The sequence below is a fragment of the Bombina bombina genome, chromosome 9 (assembly GCF_027579735.1).
Source record: "Bombina bombina isolate aBomBom1 chromosome 9, aBomBom1.pri, whole genome shotgun sequence".
NCBI classification, from domain to species: domain Eukaryota; kingdom Metazoa; phylum Chordata; class Amphibia; order Anura; family Bombinatoridae; genus Bombina; species Bombina bombina.
In genome coordinates, this window is record NC_069507.1 from 103,762,733 (window position 1) to 103,783,663 (window position 20,931).

Genomic DNA, 20,931 nt, shown 5'->3' on the forward strand with positions numbered 1-20,931 from the left:
CAGATTGTGCCGAACTTGCGTTCGGAACATCTGGAGTGACGTAAGAATCGATCTATGTCGGACTGAGTCCGGGGGATCGAAGCTTACGTCACTATATTCTACTTTTGCCGGTGTGTAGGGCTTGATAACTAAGGCGAATCAGCCTTGCCACAAATATGCTGCGGAATTCCAGCGTATTTGCGGTTGACAGCTTGATAACTAGGGGCCATAGTTTTATTGTAAAATCACTTAGTGCTCCTCTGGCCGTTTTAAAATGACCACCAGACCCCTCCTTTCCCTGACATCATCTTAAATGAAGGCTCACATGAAAATAGCAGCTCCATGTAATTCCTGCTTGTGCACATACTTTGCGCATAATCATTTTTTTCCGCCGCATATGACAACTGCTATTCTACTGAGCTGTATTCTTCAGTTCTGTGTATGAAATGACCCACTTGACGAAAAAATTGGAGAGAGAACTAAAGAATACCGCTCAGTTGAATAACGGTTGACATATGTGGCAGAAAAAAATCGAATTGCGAATGCGCGAAGTACGTGCAGTAGCAGGATCGACACAGAGCTGCTTTTTTGAAGTGAGCTTTCATTTAAAATGACGTCAGGTAAAGGACAGATCTGGCGGTCATTTTAAAATGGCTGGAGGAGAGCAACTAAGTGAATTTACACTAAAACTATGTGCGCATTAAACATGGGCTACAGGGTGAATTAATCAGCATTACATACTACATAGGAATAATTTATTATAATTTTTTGGTTGACTGTCCCTTTAAGGGCTTTTGACCCGTCAAGTCAATTCGGTGGTCTCTATACTGATCACTCAAAAAGTGTACTGATGTGGAAATGAGGTTTTGGACAGTATAGTAGATAAAATTGGTGTGTACTTATAACAACTGGTTTGTCCTATTACCGGTTATATCAGCCTTTGTTCTTCATATGAGATATATATGTTTTAGAGGTATAAAAGAATCAAAGGTAAAAAATATATATAGCAGAAGGTCTCACACAAGGAGCATTAAAAGAGAGAATAAGAAGCATGCTCATGATTTACGGAATAAACAAAAGAAGAGAAAACTAGATAAAATAGCATAGAAACTGAATGAAGAAATTAAATGTAAAAATGCAAATTTAACTTCTACATATTCAATATATGTAAAGAAAACACAGAATTACCTCCACAGATGTGACCCCTGGCTCCTGTCCAATCAGAACTCTTCCCTCCTCTTCCAGTCGAGCAATGCGTGGGTCTCTAATAACGGCCTGGCTTCTTATAAGAGGTGACACATCCAGAAGCCATTCAGAACCCAGTAGGTAGGTCAGCTGACGACTACCATCCAATGAGTGAGCAACAAAGTGGGCAAGAAAACGTACACGTGCTCTCTGATACTGAGAGCGACAAGTATGTATTCTGCGATCAGTGGCAGCTCTGCGCTCCCCACCATCCTCCTCCTGAGAAGCCCCTGCTGTCCTGAGAATGAGAGAGAATAATTGGATTTATCTAAGCAGCTTTAACGTACTTGACTCATAAAAGTTTAATTTTGACTTTACTGTCCCTTTAATTAGGGAAAAATTATGGAGAGAAAAAAAAAGGACACTTCAAAACATATGCAATTTCTTAGCTGACAAATACAGATTTCAGAATTACTTTGTAGATCAATAAAAATATACTGTATGTATAACGTATATCATTATCATGACTGAAGACCATTATCAAATGTTATAGCAGATTTTTGCATTTAAACACTAGTACGACCATAAAGCATATAAAAAACATGTGGTGAGGAAAAACAAAACAATGAGTCCCAAAATGTGTAGGTCCATAGGTTTATTGGAAGAGTGCCTGTAATGGACAGTAAGGTGCTCCCTATTGCCTGCGCTTCATCAGACACCTTTATATAAAGAGATAATATAATATATACATATTGTATGTATGTATGTATGTATGTGTATATATATATATATATATATATATATATATATATATACATATACATACATATACACACACACACACATATATAAAAACAGAATGATAGATCAGCGACTTAACAGTAATCACCATTTATGTTGTGTTGCTATAGAACGACATATGAGCCAAGTCTAAAAAAGAAATAAAAAAAATAATAATCGCTAAATGCCATTAGGACAGCATGGAAAGTCCTATATTATTCAGCATCCTGCAGCCTCCTGCTTTAGCAAAAAGCATAAATCGGACTGGGGAGCATGTCTAGCATAGTAGACACTACCCCAGGATCCAATCTCAATAATAGAGTCATGTCACGTGATCACATAGACAATCACTTGACTTCATGATTCCTGCAAATGTTCACATCGGATTGTGAACATTTGCCCCAGTCATCAAGGGTTTAACATGCTTTATAAAGCAATAGTTTTAGAATAGCCAAACTCCACCCACTATTTCCCATATTTAGAGGAGCCAATCCAGGCTTGAGTCTTCAGGCAACAAGGCAAGTCATGGTCATAATGTTAGCAAAAGATGCATTGTTTTGCAGTTGGTATAAGCTTAAGCCAATTGAGGACAGTTATATAGCCTTGCTAGTAGGGTTGCACCGATACCATTTTTTTATGAATGAGTACAAGTACCGATACTTGTTTTCAAATACTCGCCAATACCAATTACCGATACTTTTTTTTTATGTCATGTGACAGTTTACCAAGCACAATACAGACTAATTATTTTAGATTCCTTCTTTATAATTATAAAGGACTGTAATTCAAAAGACATTATGAAATAATAAAAAAGTTCACTGAACATGTTTATAAATAAAAAAATATTACAATAAAATATTAAATTTAAAGGGGTGATACAATTGGGTTGTAGGGCTGTTATATAACATCAATCTGACATTTGTATGGAGGTTCGACTCTAAGTTGAACAGTCTTTCACTTTCCACACTACTGCATGGGGCAGAAAGATATTTTTGGGTCATTTTAGCCAGAGCTAGAAATCTGTTTATTAACTGCCCAGTACTTCAGGGGTTTGTCTGAACGAGGTATAGTGATCTCTCCTACAATAATACAAATAATAGCAATTTGTATTGTCAGAACAGAAGTGAACAATTTTTAGTTTAGTCTCCACTCCAGTTTAAAATTAAATGGGAACATGTAGTTTGAAAAAACGCCACAAGATAGCATATGGGTAGGAAGTGGAGGTATCGGTTTAAGTATCGGTGCATTTGCACAAGTACAAGTACTCATGCAAATTCTTGGTATTGGTACCGATACCGATACTAGTATCGGTATCGGTGCATCCCTACTTGCTAGCCTTAAAAAAGTCAGCAGGTTGCATTTCAAGGTCTGCCAATAAGAAAATCTACACTTTTCAGAGTTAAATTATATGAAAAAGAGGGCAAAATAAATAATGAAAGTATAGTGCAAAGTTGTTTCATAATACATAACTAAAGATTTTATTTAAAAATAGCAATGCGTTTATTGTCCTTTCAAACAAATGAGGTCAGTATCAAAGGCAGCAGGTTGGGTGCAGGGAAGGGCAGCAGCAGGAACTTCTATGGCATGAGGCCTTCCTATACCTATGCTCCCAAATATTTAATTAACTTTATTACAAATTAATGATTCCTGGTTGTGTAGTTGGGCTGCAGGACCCTTTCATGTATTCCTGTATTTCGGGTTATGAGAAATATATAAGGTAAATATATTTGATATTGTTTGAGGGGTGGGATTTCAGGGTCAAAGGTTGCCTAATGCCTACAGCAGCAAAAAAAACTAAATACACCACTGGAATTGATCAGTTGTAAAGTTAATGGTTTTTACTATCTACCCTGGAAAACAATGCACAAAGATCATAACATCAGCATTACATGACTACTAAATACAGTAGAATTGACAAATGCACAATAAAAAGACAATGCAATAGCACTTTCTTTGAAATTGAAGTGAGCAGTACAATATTTTCTGGCAAATTTCAAAGTTAGCACAATTTTCCCTCCCCTTGTACCATGTGACAGCTATCAGCCAATCAAAAAATGCATAGTCTTATACACTGGGTAGTTTTGGGCATGCTCAGTGGGAGTTAAATTCCCTTATTATTTTATATGCACACTTTCTGAGGCACTAGCTCCTACTGAGCATGTGCACAAGTGTATAAGTATACTAATCTGTGATTGGCTGATGGCTGTCACATGATATAGAGGGCCTGCCAATGGGGGGGGAGAGGTCAATTTGTCAGAATTTTATTTACTGCTTATATGAAGATCAGAGTAGGGGGTTATTATTGTATTGTGTTTTTTTTTTATTATGCACTGGTTACGGTTAATTGTACAATCCTACAGAATTGAATGATCCTTTAATTTTGACTTTTGTATATCTAGAACTCACCCGGTCCCCTGCATTCGCTGCAGGTTCGTGTCAGACACCTCGACTCTCAGAGGAAGCAGAGGGACCCAGAGAGAGAGCGAAAGAGAGGAACGGAGCCGCTCCAACCAGAACTCCACCTTTACACCCAAGGCTCCCTGAGTCTCCTTCCCACCCACAAACAGGAAGTCACAGCCATCTGAAACCTTAAATAAAAACACCTATTAAAAAAACTTGAAGGAGAAGAAACTGGGAAAAGGGAAATTAAAATGAGTCTTTAATAAAACAGGTCAACTTGAAAATAAAAGGACGTAGAAAAGGGAAAACATAGAAAAGACAGACAAGAGAGGCTTAAATAATAAGTAAAATAGACAGGAGAAATGAGAAAGACAAGAAGAAAAAAAATAATGTTAAAGGGACATTGTACACTAGATTTTTCTTTGCATAAATGTTTTGTAGATGATACATTTATACAGCCCATATAGGAGTGTTTTTGTAACAATTTATAGTTTTGCTCATTTTTTTTTAATAACATTGTGCTGATTTTAAGAGTCCTAACCAAGCCCCAAAGTATTAGATGTAGACTTACGTTTACAGATTCCTGCTTGCTCCTCTTTGTGTTAATTGGGCTCCATGTACGAAGCAGCTAAAGCTGCTCTGGAGCCTTTGCGGGGCAGGTTCGCATATGCGACCCTTCTTCCCGCAATGTAAGAAGCAGCGGTCATTAGATCGCTGCTTCCTACACCCTACGCCACCTCATAGGTGGCGAGGCAAAATCACAGAGAGCATGCTCGCTCTCAGTGATTGACAGCCCCTTCAGTCGCGTTATTGGTCGCGCGATTGAAGGGGCGGGCATTACATACTCCGATGAGTGTGTAATGATATATACGGGCAAGCGGATCAACAGATCTGCTGCCCGTGTGTAGCGAAGGCGGGCGGACAGCTTCGCGAGTTGAGAAGCTGTCCGCCCGCCATTTAGTACATGGAGCTCATTGTCTTTTCATATGCAGGAGAGGGGGGTGCCAGCTCTTCCTGCTTTCCCAGCCCCTTTCACTGGGTGTCCCAGCCTAACCTCATCAACAGTGCTAAACTGGAAGCTTCTAAGTAAATTTTTAAAAGGTTTTATACTGGATTTTTATATCAGTATCTGGGCATATTCTTCTTTATTGTAGTGTCTATTACATGCAGTTATATGAAAATTGAGTTACATTCTCCCTTTAACCTGTGACTGAAAGGATGACAAGGAAAAAACATAAGCTTAGGCACATGCATAACATTACCTTAGCTGGACTGTCTTTAGGTAGAAGCAACTAGCCACTTGACTAGAATGGCACGCTAAAACATTTGATTAGAAACTCAAAATCATTCCAGTTTGCCACAGCTCAGTCCTTCAAATGTTGCATTTATTTATATATTCATTGTAAGGTTCAGAGAGTCGATTACTTTTCCTAGGTTAAAAGGGACACCAAACCCAATTTTTTTTCTTTCGTGATTCATATAGAGCAGCAATTTTAAGCAACTTTCTAATTTACTCCTATTATCACATTTTCTTCATTCTCTTGGTATCTTTATTTAAAAATCATGAATGTAAATCTTAGCAGCCAGCCCATTTTAGGTTCAGCACCATGGATAGCGCTTGCTTATTGGAGGCTGACATTTACCCACCAATAAGCAAGCAAAATAACCCAGGTTCTCAACTAAAAATGGGCCAGCTCCTATGCATCACATTCCTGCTTTTTAAAAAAAGATAGCAAGAGAAAGAAGAAAAAATGATAATAGGAGTAAATTAGAAAGTTGCATAAAATTCCATGCTCTATCTGAATCATGAAAGAAAACATTTGCGTTTAGTGTCCCTTTAAGCAGATATGAAACCCATTTTTTCTTTCATGATTCAGATAGAACATATATTTTTAAACAACTTTACAACTTACTTCAATTTTCAATTTTCCTTAATTCTCTTTTAGTATCCTGTGTTGAAGGAGCAGCAATGCACTACTGGTAAGCCAATGACAAGATAATATATGTTCAGCCACCAATCAACAACTAGCTCCCATCTCCTGAGCCTACCTAGGAATGCTTTTTCAACAAAAGGATACCAAGAAAACTTAGCAAATAAGATAACAGAAGTCAATTGGAAAGTGGATTAAAATTGTATGCTCTATCTAAATCATGAAGAAAAAAAAAAATGTAGATTTGATGTCCCTTTAAATTGGAGGACACGTGGCTCTCTACTGTCATTTATTGGCACCTTCCTCTAGACCTCAGTGAAAAAAATTAACTAGGAATATCCATAGAAGAACCAAGCAATCTCTATTCAGACCCAAAGTGCTAATCTGAGAACCACCAGAGTAGATTATTAGATTTTGCATGGAGCAGGGAAGAAAGGGGAGGAGATAACTACTCATTTACATGTCACAAGTATAAAGGGTTAATCCATTTTCTATATGTAGCTGAAAAGGAGTTATTCACTGTCCTATTTGTGACTGACAAAGAAGGTTAAATCAGAACGTTTTATGTGATAGACAGTGGAGGTTTACTTCTCTATGGGTAGTGGGTTAATCCATGGCATAAGAGGTTAATAACTGCTTTATATGCGGCTAAGAGAAGGGGTCACACATTGAGTTATTTGTGGCTGATCGAAGGGGTTAATCACTGCTCTCTGTTCCTAACAGAAATGTGTGAGACAAAAATAGTATCAACAGGGGGTGAGGACTCAAGAGACTTGCGTGTGACCAGTGCAGCACAAAATCTAACTATGCCACTGACCTGTACAATTTGTGCATTGGGAGTCTCACAGCCTGCTTGCTTGGTGACATCCAGAACAGATCCCCCCGCCTCTAAAGCCAGCACTCTGACAGGGATCTTTTGAGAAATTCCTGTGAGGGGAGCCGTGTTTAAAATTTCATGAGACTGCAAAACAAATAGAAACAGGTTTATGATGGGTTATGCAGTGTGACTGGTGTTTAACATATGATTAGATTTAATCACAGAAATGTAAAGAGGCAAAAAACGCAGCAAGTGAAATTCATAGGTTTCTGCAATTAACAATCATTTGAAAAGTAGAATGGCATTTCTAAACATAATTAGCAAGAAAAAAAAATTCAATGTTTAAATTTTATATATTTTTTGGAAAAATGTATTTTTCTAATTTGTTCTCTTTTATCCCTGTACACTTGTTCTTTACAGCTAGGTAGAGAGATATCTAAAACATTATATAACTGAAGGGGGTTTACAAATCAGGCCACTAAGGGCCATATTTATAATCCTGTGACAGACAGGGGCATACATATTCGCCCGTCCCCTAGACTTCTCCTCCATTGCACACAAGTGCTCCTGTGAGTCCTTGCATGCAACCACGCCCCCTGCCCGCGAACAGCCAATCACGCGCAGGCAGGCAAAGTCAATTTCCCTGGTTGGGCGACATCAGGGAGATTGAAATTCTGCACCTAAAAGGTCAATAACAAGGCAGGGAAGCAGCAGACTTGCTTGTGCGAACCAGCAGTCAAAGGAGAGAGAAGGGCTTGATAAATCGAGCCCTAATTGTTTCATAATTTACATACCTTGTATTCACAGAATAAGCCTGATAACGCCATACAGCAACTCAAAAGGAAGCCGTATTTGGCTTGTGAATATTAGACAAGATATATTCTAGTACCCAGTGTTCTAACTAGGACATATTTCATGGGCACACCACCAGGCTGACTTTACTGACCACACGGCTAAAATTTAAGACAATATTAAGCCAAATTGATCTAATTTTTTTTCTGGGTTGATGCTAAATTATGTAATTGATTTGTGCTTTGGATAGCTCAAGTAGCATTTATAAATAACAGAAAATTTTATAATATTGCAAAGCATTACACTGCCTCCGCCCGGCTATTTCACATCACCATGCAGCTGGCAACATTTTTTGTGGAGAACACTGAGTATCTCATTGATTTAATAAGTATTAAGCATTATTATATTCAAAAAATTTCTACGTTGAAATTACTTTTTTCCATAGTCTAACACATAGATATCACTGTACTTGTTTTTCTGCATGTACCTTGACAAGAGGAACAATGGCTCTGAGATCTCGGTCAGACACCAGAACCTCAGCACTCCCTCGCACCCCCGAGGCGGCTGCACTTGTTCCCGGAATGTCAAGCTGGAAAGAGATTCTTCGAGAGACAGCGGAGCCAATGGAAACGTTACCCACAAGAAAATCTAAAAGAGCAACTACTGGTGGGGGCCTGTAGAAGGAGAAGAGAGAGTGGCATGGAGTGGCTGATGAGGTAGATGAGGAAAGACTTCAATAAAAGGATATAGAGAACACATAGAACAAAACCTTAAAGTGAAGGTCAATTTTGAAGAATTATAGTGCCCGGTTTTTAATAATCCTAATAAAAACAAGGGCACTTTAATTCATCAAAATTGAATTTCAAGCATATTCTTCAAAAACTTACCTTTTAATCCTGAAAGCTGCACCATTGATTACCCCGACTAATCCGGCTTCCTCCAATCATGGCGTTCCCACCGTGGGGATCATGGCCTGAGGGAATGCCATGATTGGATGAAGCCGGATTCGTCATTTTGGACCCGCGAAGAGGGCTTGCGACAGGCAGAGGAAGCGCTGCAGTGACTCTCCAGATTAAAAAGGTACGTTTTTGAAGAAAACGCTTGAAATATCAATTTTGTTTAATTAAAGTGCCCTTATTTTTAATAGGATTATTAAAAAAACGAGCACTAATTAGTCAAAATTGACCTTCACTTTAAAGGGACAGTCATGTAAAATTAAAGGGACATAAAACAAGTTGGGATAGAGACAAAATATATGTTCTTTAATTACTTTACCAGCAAATTTATGCTGCAGTGCCTCACCATTAACCCTTTCTTTTTTAGTTTCTGAATTGTAAAGCTCTAGGTCCCCCACACATTTCCTTCTATGGATGTATCTATATCTATTGTTATTTTGGTAGAATGCAAAAGTGCATAGGGATTATCTGCTAGAAGCTGTGAACTCAGTTGAAATACAATGCCTGTGTCTAAACACTGATAAGGTGGGTGGAGTTTGCTGCTCCAGGCAGCTTAGCTATGTAATTCATTTTGCTTATTTTTGAAAATTATTTTAAAATACTTGCCATAAATTTTTAAACAATTTTTTAATGCAAACTATTTTTAATTAATTAGCCCTTTTAGGATATGCACAGATCTCAACCTGTTTTATGTCCCTGTAATCTTAAATGGATTTGATAGGTAATGACATTTTAAAAAGGTTTCCCATTTACTTATATTATTTTGCTTAGTTATCTTAGTATCGTTTGTTTAAGAGCAATTCTAAGTGAGCTCAGGAAAGTGCCTGTGTTATCACCCATCTGGCAGCAGAGTTTGCAACAATGTTTATGCTCCTAAATTCCTATCACTTTATCTAGGTTTACTCTTCAACAAAAGATGGAATTAAGTCTACATTGAATTTTCCATAAACATCAAATCCTTTTTGGATTTCTTTTTTCCCCAAAGTCTAGGAATGCTTTTGCAATATCATTTTCTTCTATATTTGTTTAGGAAAAGACACATTTTGTTCTGCTGCCAAGTAAAACAATATCACTAGTTTTTTTGGTTAATGGATTTAAATATACAAAATGTTCTTGGTTGCAATATTTGCACTATGCTGCATACAAGACCTCTGACTGGTATATAATAGTATATAATAAATAATATTTAGTAGATAGTGACATTGTTACTCTGTTAAAGTTGACCAACTTACCTGCGTTCAGAGGCTCCACGGTGGGTCACGTGACCAATTACAGTATGGTGTTTAGTACCCCGTTGGGTCTCAGTTTTCACAGCCCAAGTGTTAGGGGCAGCAGAACGAGCAAAGAGAAGTTCAAGCCCTGAACGACAACGCACCCTATAACACATCAAGATCAAATATTAACCTTCAACATGTTATGGTAACAACATATCCAGCATGTGCCCAATCACCCACTATGTGATATCATATTTATCCTCTTGTGATAGGAGAATTGTGTACCCTCTATAGTCTCACCGCAAATTGAAGCTTGGTTGTGTCCAGTTGGGTCTCAAGCTGATGGAAGCTGTAAACACCTCCCCAGGGAGAAGTGTTTTGTCAGGCAGAGTTACAGTCAGAGAGTCACCCACACTAAGCCGCTGTGTCTTTTGGGTCCCTACGCTCACTACGCGTGCCACACCTGCAATCTCAGTGCCCTCCTCCACTCCCTCGCAGTCTTCTGACAAGGAGTAATGCAGGGTCACGTTCAAGGGGAGGGAGGGGAGAGAGAACCAGGAGGGGGAGAATAGAAGCTCAACTACACAAACATCCAGAGGAAGCTGTGAAGAGAAAGAAAAGGGAGTACACAACCAATTCATAAAACAAGAAAGATGTGAAAGAAGTTAGAGAGAAAGATGCTTAAAGGGACAGTCAACACCAAAATAGTTTTTGCTTAAAAAAAGATAGATAACGCCTTTACTACCCATTCCCTAGCTTTGCACAACCAACATTGTTCTATTTATATACGTTATATCCTTTAAAACGCTAAAATTTCTGCCTGTTTCTAAGCCACTACAGACAGCCTCTTATTAAATGCTTTTTTATTTGCTTTTCACAACAGGAAATTCCTAGTTCATGTGAGCCATATAGATAACATTATGCGCTCACGCCTGTGGAGAAAGCACAACACAGCACTAATTGGCTAAAATGCAAGTCAATAGATAATAAATAGCCATGTGATCAGGGGAAGCTTAGATACAAGGTAATCACAGAGGTAAAAAGTATATTAATATAACCATGTTGGCTGTGCAAAACTAGGGAATGGGTAATAAAGGGATTATCTATGTTTTTAAACAATAACATTTTTTTGGAGTTGACTGTCCCTTTAAAGGAAACAGAAAACCACCTAAGTGCTGGTTTATTGTGAAAGCTCACTCCATTTCGTTTCATTGCTTCTAGAAAATAATGGTACAAAGCTAGATAATTAAACAAGACCCCATTTCAAATGTTTTGCAGGTATTAATTGACATAGTGTTAGTGTATACAAGGCTTGTTTATTATATAACCCCAGTGCTTTTTATTTTGTTCCAATTCCACATCCAGCACTGCTTTTTGCCGTTTATAACATATAAAAGATACTAGAACTAGAGAGTAGAACATAATATACATAAAATGTTAGAATGTTAGAAAGTATTAAACTGGCTACTTCATTATGCCACCTGACTGGCGAAATGTTCTGTGAAGAACACTGATTACACATATTAGATAGATAGATAGATAGATAGATAGATAGATAGATAGATAGATAGATAGATAGATGCAGATTTACATCAACATAATTAATTTGATAAAGTTTGTTCCCTGACTCATTTAATTTAAATAAAAAATAAATAAAACATCTTTTGAAAATAGGTCAAAATTCTGGTGCACACAATTAGTAACTCCATTGCCTTTTTGGGCAAGAAAGGGATTAATATGCATCTTCTTGCACATATTGACATATCAAGCTGTCCTTGGAGGATGTGGACTAATTATTTAATGGAACTTTGGACTTATGGCAATATTTATCTCAAGGTGAATGCCCCATAGTTGGCAGACTTGCTCATTTAAGCCAGCTACTGATATTTATGAAGCAGTGGTTAAAACCCTTTTTCGCCAATTTGAAGTTGGAAGATGAAAATCACCTTGGATTGGTTGAGCGAGGTTGGGGGGGGAACAAATGCGCTCCCCAATTTGCAATTGAATGCGGACAGCTTCAAAACATGTGAATCCTGTCCGTTCACAGATTTATAAATCTTGCCCTTAGTTTAAAAAACTGAAAATATTATGACTTTTGAGGTTTGTGGAAGAAGCTGTTCACAGTAAAAAAAACACATGCAGATACACGTTTTGCAGAGCTTGTATCGCCCCTTAAAATGAATGCTAATAATAACAGCTTATGCTTGTGAGTTTTAATAAAATCATGATCTAAGAATGACACGATACAAGTAAAAAAAAAATGTTTTATTGTGAAGAAGCAATAAAGTTTGTAGCGGTTTTAAACTGCTTATCACACAAGTTATCACTTTCATGCTGTTGAAGGGACATTAAAATGTAAAAATACTAGCTGCTGAGTTTAAAATGTATTAGAAATTGTTCCTTTAGGTATATTTTGTATATGAAATAGCCGTTTGTGCTAATTAAAACCACAACCAAATACAATGAGCTGATCTTAATGTGAGAGAATACACCATTATCTTATCAGTGTAATTATTTCCACAAAGCCCTACTTCTCTTATTTATTGCTGTCTAAATATAAACTTTCATGAATTAGTGCCTAGTTTTAAAAAATACTATTAAAAACAGGGGCACTTTCATTCATGAAAGTTTACATTGCAGCGTTTTTTTTTGTTTGTTTTTTTAAATACTTACCTTTTTATTCAGCAAAGCCAGATCGGCAATCCCCCGCCCGCTTCTCATGCTGTACTTACACAGCAATGACGAAACCGCCTTTCTCCAATCATGGCGTGGCCTCACGAGATGGACGCTCTGGGGGGGAAGCCGGTTTCGTCATTGGTGACGTAAGAACAGAGGAGCTGCGGGCGGGGGATAGCCGATCTGGCTTTGCTGAAGAGAAATGTAAGTATTTGTAAAAAATACGCTGCAATGTAAACTTTCATGAATGAAAGTGCCCCTGTTTTTAATAGTATTTTTAAAAACCGGGCACTAATTCATGAAAGTTTACATTCACTTTGAAGGCCAAAACTTGATAGAGAACAATGGAAAAATTAACATTTTAGTGCCTCTCTGTCACAGACCCCCACTGGGAGCATTATTGTATCTAAACCTTCTTGTATACATGTTTTTTAACCTGTACTAAAGTACAGAAATGTTCAGCAAATGTGGGGATACAACAGGCAAAATCTACTATTTCAAATGAGAAAATAAAAGTGAAGGAGTTTTTTTTTTAAACAGTTTAATAAACTGTAGGAAAAATGGATAATTGAGAACACATTAAATGGGAAAAAATAATAGAGTACACTGTCCCTTTAACCTTGCAAAGGTATCAACATAATGGTATGTATTTAGCATGAATCATTTGTATACAAGAATGAACTTTATGCACCTTTTTTAAGCTGTTGGAGCCTATAGTTCTGGGCAGAGTGCTCAAGTAGATTTGTGACACTGTTCGCACTATACATGGAACAAGCACAAATTTTTTTTTTTAACCTGGCTGTTCTGACAGCCACAAGTTCCTTTGATTTTTACCATCCTGTTTGCCATGGCTGTTTCTCTTTCTCTCATTAACAGTGTTATCTCAATAACAGTGTTAAATTGTGAGCTTCTAAGTAAGTTTTTAAAAGGTTTTACACTGGCTTTTTATATCAGTGTCTGTGCATATTATTCTTTATAGTAGTGTCTATTACATGCAGTTAAATGAAAATTAGTGTATACTGCCCTTTAAAGGACCAGTAAACACAGCAGATTTGCATAATCAACAAATGCAAGATAACAAGACAATACAATAGAATTTACTCTGAATTTCCAATGAGTAGTAGATTCTTTTCTAACACATTTTAAAGTTATGTATATTTCCACTCCCCCTGTACCATGTGATAGCAATCAGCCAATCACAAATGCATATACGTATAGTCTGTGAATTCTTGCACATGCTCAGTAGGAGCTGGTGACTCAAAAAAAGTGTAAATATAAAAGACTGCACATTTTTTTTAATGGAAGTAAATTGGAAAGTTGTTTAAAATTACATGCTGTATCTGAATCATTAAAATTTTATAAAACCTGAGTGTCCCTTTAAGGTTGTTTCTCTCATCCTGCTCCATAGTGAATGCAAGCTTATCTGCCAAGATCAAGAGTGTCAGCTCATTTATCAAGCTCCTTAGTGACACTTTTGCAAAAAACTTTAAATCACGAATGTCATCTCATCTGTCAAGTTACAGTGTCAGCTCATCTGTCAAGCCTTGTGAGTGTCAGCCTATCTGCCAAGGTTCAATTGTGAGTGGCAGCTCCTCAATCAAAGCTTTATGGTGTCAATATTTTTTGCTTAGTGTTCTATTCAAATTGGGAGTCATATTATCAGTTTGTCACAACCAAGCATTCAGGCCTTTGTTGCGGAGTTCCTGTTATCTAGAGAGAAGTGTTTCTCAACCACAGTCATCAAGTACATCAAGCATCATGATATCTGAACTAGAGAACAGGTTAAATAATTAGCTGATGGGTAAGAGCAGGTTAGTAACCAACCATGGTTACTGATCAGCTGATTATTTCACCTGTGCTCTGGTCCAGATATCATGAAAACCTGGCCTGTTAGGGGTACTTGAGGAATGTGGTTTGGGTTCAGTATCACTTTAAAAATAGTAAAGTCGATATTTAACAGGCCTTCATAGAATCGGGGTCTCAGCTACACAGCACTTAGAGAGGCATGTGACCAATATTTGAAATACAGGAGCCTCTATTTAAAAGAGGGAATGCATGTCCCTCTAAGATACACATTTACCAAAAACTGGCAATTGTCTGCAAAACAAACAAAAAAGAGCTTAGTGAGGGCTCTAACAAAAGCTTCTCATCACCTATAGGGACAAGTGACTCTTACTTTATCATGGGGAAGCACCTCTTTTGAAGTGGGAAGTTAGTCTTACCTACTTCCCTATGAACCAAACATAGGGGCAGGAGAATATTTTGGAAAAGGGAAAGTTTGCTTTTTATTATGAGTGGCCCTTTCAATTATTATGTACATGCCATTGGAGCTTGTAGTTACAAATGAGTTTATATCCTACCTAAAAAAAAAAAATGCACCTAGACATTCTCAAATGAAAGGGGTATGCTCCTCTTTCAAATGATGGTCTCATGCTTCTTAGCTAGTAGGTTTTTGCTATTTAAATACCAATTACTTTTCTATTAGAGGATTTTTATGATGTTCTGTAGTCTAAAAAGAGATTCTAGCATCCCACATAAGCAGCAGTGACCCCTCTATTGAAAGAGTCAAATCCATCAATTGAGAATCCATATACCCAGCTTAAAAGGACATGAAACCCCAAACTTTTCTTTCATGATTCAGATAGAGAATACAATTTTAAACAACTTTCTAATTTACTTTGATTATTTAATTTGTTTTATACTCTTGGCATCATTTGCTGAAGGAGCAGCAATGCACTACAGGTTTCTAAATGAACATATGGGTGAGCCAATGACAATCGGTATATATATATGCAGCGACAAAATCAGAAGCTAGAACCTAGATTCTCTGCTGCTCCTGAGCTTTCAAAGATAAACCTTTTAGCAAAGAATAACAAGAGAATTAAGCAAATTAAATAATAGAAGTAAATTGGAAAGTTGTTTAAAATTGTATTCTCTATCTGAATCATGAAGGAAACATTTTGGGTTTCATGTCCCTTTAATATCAGGTAACCATGATGCATATTTCAATGACCTGATAAATCCATAACCACATGGAACAAAACCATGGAGCAACAACATAACCAACGGCATCAAAGTTATTTAAAACAGGTAATCTTCCCCTTTTAAAGGGACAGTCAAGTCCAAAAAAAAAAAAACTTTCATTTTTCAAATAGGGCATGTCATTTTAAACAACTTTCCAATTTACTTTTATCAACAATTTTGCTTTGTTCTCTTGGTATTCTAGTTGAAAGCAAACCTAGGAAGGTGCATATGATAATTTCTAAGCCCTTTAAGGCCGCCTCTATTTTATTTACTTTTCACAGCAGGGGAGAGCAAGCTCATGTAGGCCATATAGATAGCATTGTGATGACGCCCGTGGGTTGTGGCAGACACTGCACTAATTGGCTAAAATGCAAGTCAATAGATAACAACTAAAAGTCATGTGATTAGGGGCGGTCAGAAGATGCTTAGATACAAGTTAGTCACAGAAGTAAAAAGTATATTAAAGGGACAGTCAAGTCCAAAAAAACTTTTATGTTTCGAATAGGGCATGTAATTTTAAACAACTTTCCAATTTACTTTTATCACCAATTTTGCTTTGTTCTTTTGGTATTCTTAGTTGAAAGCTAGACCTAGGAAGGCTCATATGATAATTTCTAAGCCCTTGAAGGCCGCCTCTAATCACATGCTTTTGTATTTGCTTTTCACAGCAGGGGAGAGCTAGTTCAGGTAAACCCTATAGATAACATTGTGAGCACGCCCGTGGATTGTGGCAGACACTGCACTAATTGGCTAAAATTAAAGTCAATAGATAATAAATAAAATGTCATGTGATCAGAGGGCTGTCAGAAGATGTTTAGATACAAGTTAGTCACAGAAGTAAAAAGTGTATTAATATAACAGTGTTGCTTATGCAAAACTGGGGAATGGGTAATAAAGGAATTATCTATCTTTTAAAACAACAAAAATTCTGGTGTTGACTGTCCCTTTACATGAGTGATTCAGAGTCAATCCATCTGCCAGGTGATTCTCACAACAATGCAGGAAAACTCACAGCAGTGATTTGATTTTTAGGATCAGGCAACCCCAAAGTTGCCCTATTCTCCTTTACCAAAACATATCATAAGACCTTGTGTGCTTCACCAGCCAGAGACATTTCATTATTTTGTTGGTGTGATTGCTCATAAATGCTTTCTACACATTTGAACATATCACCCCCCCAAAAAAAAAACATAAAAGTGGATAAGTGCCATTTATTTTATTCTTTTTATATAGACAGACATACACACATAATTCATGTAATATGCATATGGTTGTAGGTTTCATTTCAACTTTTGTTCTTATTTTAAATGACTAAATTAGTCTTTAAAAACACTGTTACAGAATTGTATATTTTGGGAAAGCAGAAAATAAATATAAAATATTTTATTTATATAAAATAACTGCTTGCATGTTTTTTTTTTTTTACCATATATTTTACAGAACATTATTATTATTATTATTTTTTTTTAAACATCCTGTCTTGTGGATTTTTTTCCATAAGTGTATATCAATAAAGAGGCAATTTCTGGAAGTATATGATAGTGTGAAAATAAATATATATTTGTGTGGGTAACTCACAGAAAAAGTGCTGGAATTAGTGTTAAAATTCTAAAAATGGCTTCAGCACAGGAGTGTAAAATATCTCAGAACTGAAAGGTTTATACCCCTTACAGTAGGTGCCAAAGACAGCTGCAACACCTCACATTGAATGTTATGTTAGAGTAAACGTAGAGCATTTAATTATTGCACTATTGCTTGTATATCCCTGCAAAGGGATTAAACACATAGTTAAAGGGACAATAAGTACATTTTATAAGTTTAGCATTGAGGATATTCCCCCGCCTCCCTCAAGACATGTGTGCTGCCATGTTGAAAACATTACTGATGGGTTTGCATGTGTGCAGCAACTCTTCTTCAGATACCAGCATTGTAACCTAGGTTTCAATATGGCGGCACCCATAATTAGAGGGAGGTGAATGAAATGTAACTAGTATTTAATGTCCTTTTAAAGTTAGCTCCAAGGCAGCAATACACTAGTGGGAGCTAGCTGAACACATCTAGTGAGCAAAAAAAAAAAGAAACAAATGTGTGTCCAGGTAGCTCCCAGTAGTGTAAGATATGTACACCTTTTTTTTTTTCAACAAAGGATAGATACCAAAATAACAAAGTAAATGTGAAAATAGAAGTGAATTTAAAAGAGTCTTAAAATCACATGCTCTATCTGAATCAAGCTAATTTACTTTCCTATCCTTTAAATGGTCAAATTATTAATTACAAAAAATTAACATTGTTGAATGTTTTAAAGGCAATTTTAACCAACAAATGGTCAACACCTGGTCTGCTAGAGCAGACAATAAAAAAAAATGCATAACAATGTCTTAGAGTAAATAAAAACCCATTTACAAAACTAATTTCTCACTGAAAAAAATGCCACAATTTTGAAATTCAAAGATTGCGAAATTCATAAAGATTTGTCACCTCCCTTCATCACAGATGCGAGTTGAGTGTGAAAGGAACAGTAAATACCTTTCAAGACATTTTTGTTACTTTGCTATAGAAGAAAACACCAGCCAAGTCGTAAAGGGATACTAAACCCATTTTTTTTCCTTTCATGATTCAGACAGAGCATGCAATTTTAAGCAACTTTCTAATTTACTCCTATTATCAATTTTTCTTCGTTACTTTGGTATCTTTATTTGAAAAGCAGAAATGTAAGCTTTAGAGCCAGCCCATTTTGTTTCAGCACCCTGGGTAGTGCTTGCTGATTGGTGACTACATTTACCCACCACTAATCAGTAGGAGCTACCCAGGTACTGAACCAAAAATGGGCCGGCACCAAAGTTTACATTTCTGCTTTTCAAATAAAGATACCAAGAGTACAAAGTAAAATTGGTAATTGGAGTAAATTAGAATGTTGCTTAAAATTGTATGCTCTATGTGAGTCATGAAAGAAAATATTTGGGTTTAGTATTCCCTTTAACTTGATATTTCAACAATGCATAAAATGTTTCATTATTGCAATACACATTTACTATTTATTTTGCAGCCTTTTGTTGTGCATGTTTCACTTTCTCTTAGGGAGGTTTGGGTTAATACGTTTAGGCAATTTATGTAAGCTTTTGTTTACTTTACCCTCCCCCCTAAAATTCTCAGCAGTCACATGTTTGTAAAAAGGTGGATTATCAGTTTAGCATCAACAATCATAATAGGAGAATCATTCTTTTCAATAGTAATAATGTTGAATCGGTACTAAACCAACTAAGAGATAAGGGCAGGCTTCCCCAGTCTCTTTCAACTGCACGTGTGCAAACAGAGTTCATGCTATATCTGAATATTAGTTTATGATTGGTTAGCAAGGATTTTTATGTTCTGTGTGAAATGAAAACATAAAACATACTCATTTGACAAAATAAAGCTGCAGTTTTCATTGTAAAATTATTCTCAGATATGGTTCAAAATCATATAGTTTACAGTTTGTGTTTAGTGGTCCTTTAAAGTTTTTGTTAAACAAATTAACATCCTTTTTACTACAATTGTTTATCTAGAGCCAAACTACACCCACCATTTTGCCTTATTTGGAGGGACCAATCTGAGCTTTACTCTACAGACAACAAGGCTATCCACTGTCATAACTGTAGTATAAAAAGCATTGTTTTGCAGTTCTTATTGAATAAAGCCAATTAAGGAAAGATATGCTGCATGGTTAGCCTTGAGAAGTCAGCAGGGCACATTTCAAGTTCTGCAAATTAGAAACTACACAATTTCAGAGCTAAATTACATGAAAAAGGGACACAATAAATATTGAAAATATATTGCAAAAATTGTTTCATTATGCAGAACTAAACATTTTATATAACAATATCAAGGTGTTATATTATAACCAATGGCTTCATCAATCATGTAACCAGTCACTTCTAAGGACAAAGTATAAGTTCCTTTGTCAAGGATACCAACATAGAAAAAATACCCACAAAATAAACTAACTTAATCAGGAAAAAAATGCACCCTCTTTAAAGCAGTCCCCAGTAGCATATGCACAAAAGAAAACAAAAACAAACAAAAAAAATTCTGCATGTTTAGTTAAAAATCAGACATTTTACATTTACTATGTAGCTGCAATCTCTTAAAAACGTTCATGGTTCAGATAGATCTTGTCATTTAAAATAACTTTCCAATTTACTTTTATCATCAAATTTGCTTTGTTCACTTGTTATTCTTTGTTGAAAGCTAAACCAAGGTGGGCTCATAAACTGATTTCTAAGCCTTTGAAGGCTGCCTCTTATCTCAGTATATTTTGACAGTTTTTTACAGTTAGACAGTGCTAGTTCATGTGTGCCATATAGATAACATTGTGCTCACTCCCGTGAAGCTATTTATGAGTCATCAGCGATTGGCTAAAATGCAAGTCTGTCAAAAGTACTTAGATAAAGGGGCAATTTTTACGACAAAATACAGATATCCATATTTGTAGTATTATTCATTTTTCTTCCATGGGTCAATATAATTAACAAATTTCTGACAACTCACTCACCTGTATCCTGCAGGAACCTTGCACTGCAAATTCTCCATGTGTACCTTGCACATTCACACATGGCGTTTTGGATCCGCGAGCTGCCCCATCTGCCCCTGACCGGTGAAACAGTATTCGAGCTACAGGATCAGATGGAGATACTTCACCTCCAACCACCTCTCCTTGTACCCCCTTTACTTTGGCTCCCAGAACCTTCCATGGAACATTCTACATAAAAAAAAAACAAAGAATATTACATATCCACTTTATTCATTCATTGTGGGGGAGATATTCAACTGATAGGAAATAAGGGGGGGAATATATTATATTTATATTCTGCACCACTATACAGGGGGTAAATAAATAAAGACAAGACAGGGGAGGATTGAAGAACTACAGTGAACAATGAACATTATGTCATGGAAGTAAAAGAGAGAATGTTGCATAATAAAGGTATATTATAGTCAAAATAAAAAAAACTTTCATGATTCTGATAGAGCATGCAATTTTAAGCAACTTTTTAATTTACTCCAATTAGCAATTTTTTCTTCGTTCTCTTGGTATCTTTATTTGAAAAAACAAGCTGGCTCATTTTTTGGTTCAGCACCTGAGTAGTGCTTGCTGATTGGTGTCTAAATGTAGCTACCAATCAGAAAGAGCTACCCAG

At 36.5% G+C, this 20,931-nt stretch overlaps 1 protein-coding gene across 1 annotated transcript in view; it reads right to left on the reverse strand.

Moving 5' to 3' along the window:
* TMEM132A (transmembrane protein 132A) overlaps window positions 1–20,931 on the reverse strand; it is an 85,134-nt gene that overhangs the window by 61,727 nt on the left and 2,476 nt on the right. The window contains exons 3-9 of the mRNA XM_053692287.1: window positions 20,286–20,492; window positions 10,355–10,656; window positions 10,073–10,216; window positions 8,372–8,558; window positions 7,093–7,236; window positions 4,351–4,532; window positions 1,168–1,462 (exon numbers count right to left, since the gene is read on the reverse strand). Coding sequence (XP_053548262.1) covers window positions 1,168–1,462; window positions 4,351–4,532; window positions 7,093–7,236; window positions 8,372–8,558; window positions 10,073–10,216; window positions 10,355–10,656; window positions 20,286–20,492 — 1,461 coding nt within the window. The remainder of the gene's footprint in view (window positions 1–1,167; window positions 1,463–4,350; window positions 4,533–7,092; window positions 7,237–8,371; window positions 8,559–10,072; window positions 10,217–10,354; window positions 10,657–20,285; window positions 20,493–20,931) is intronic.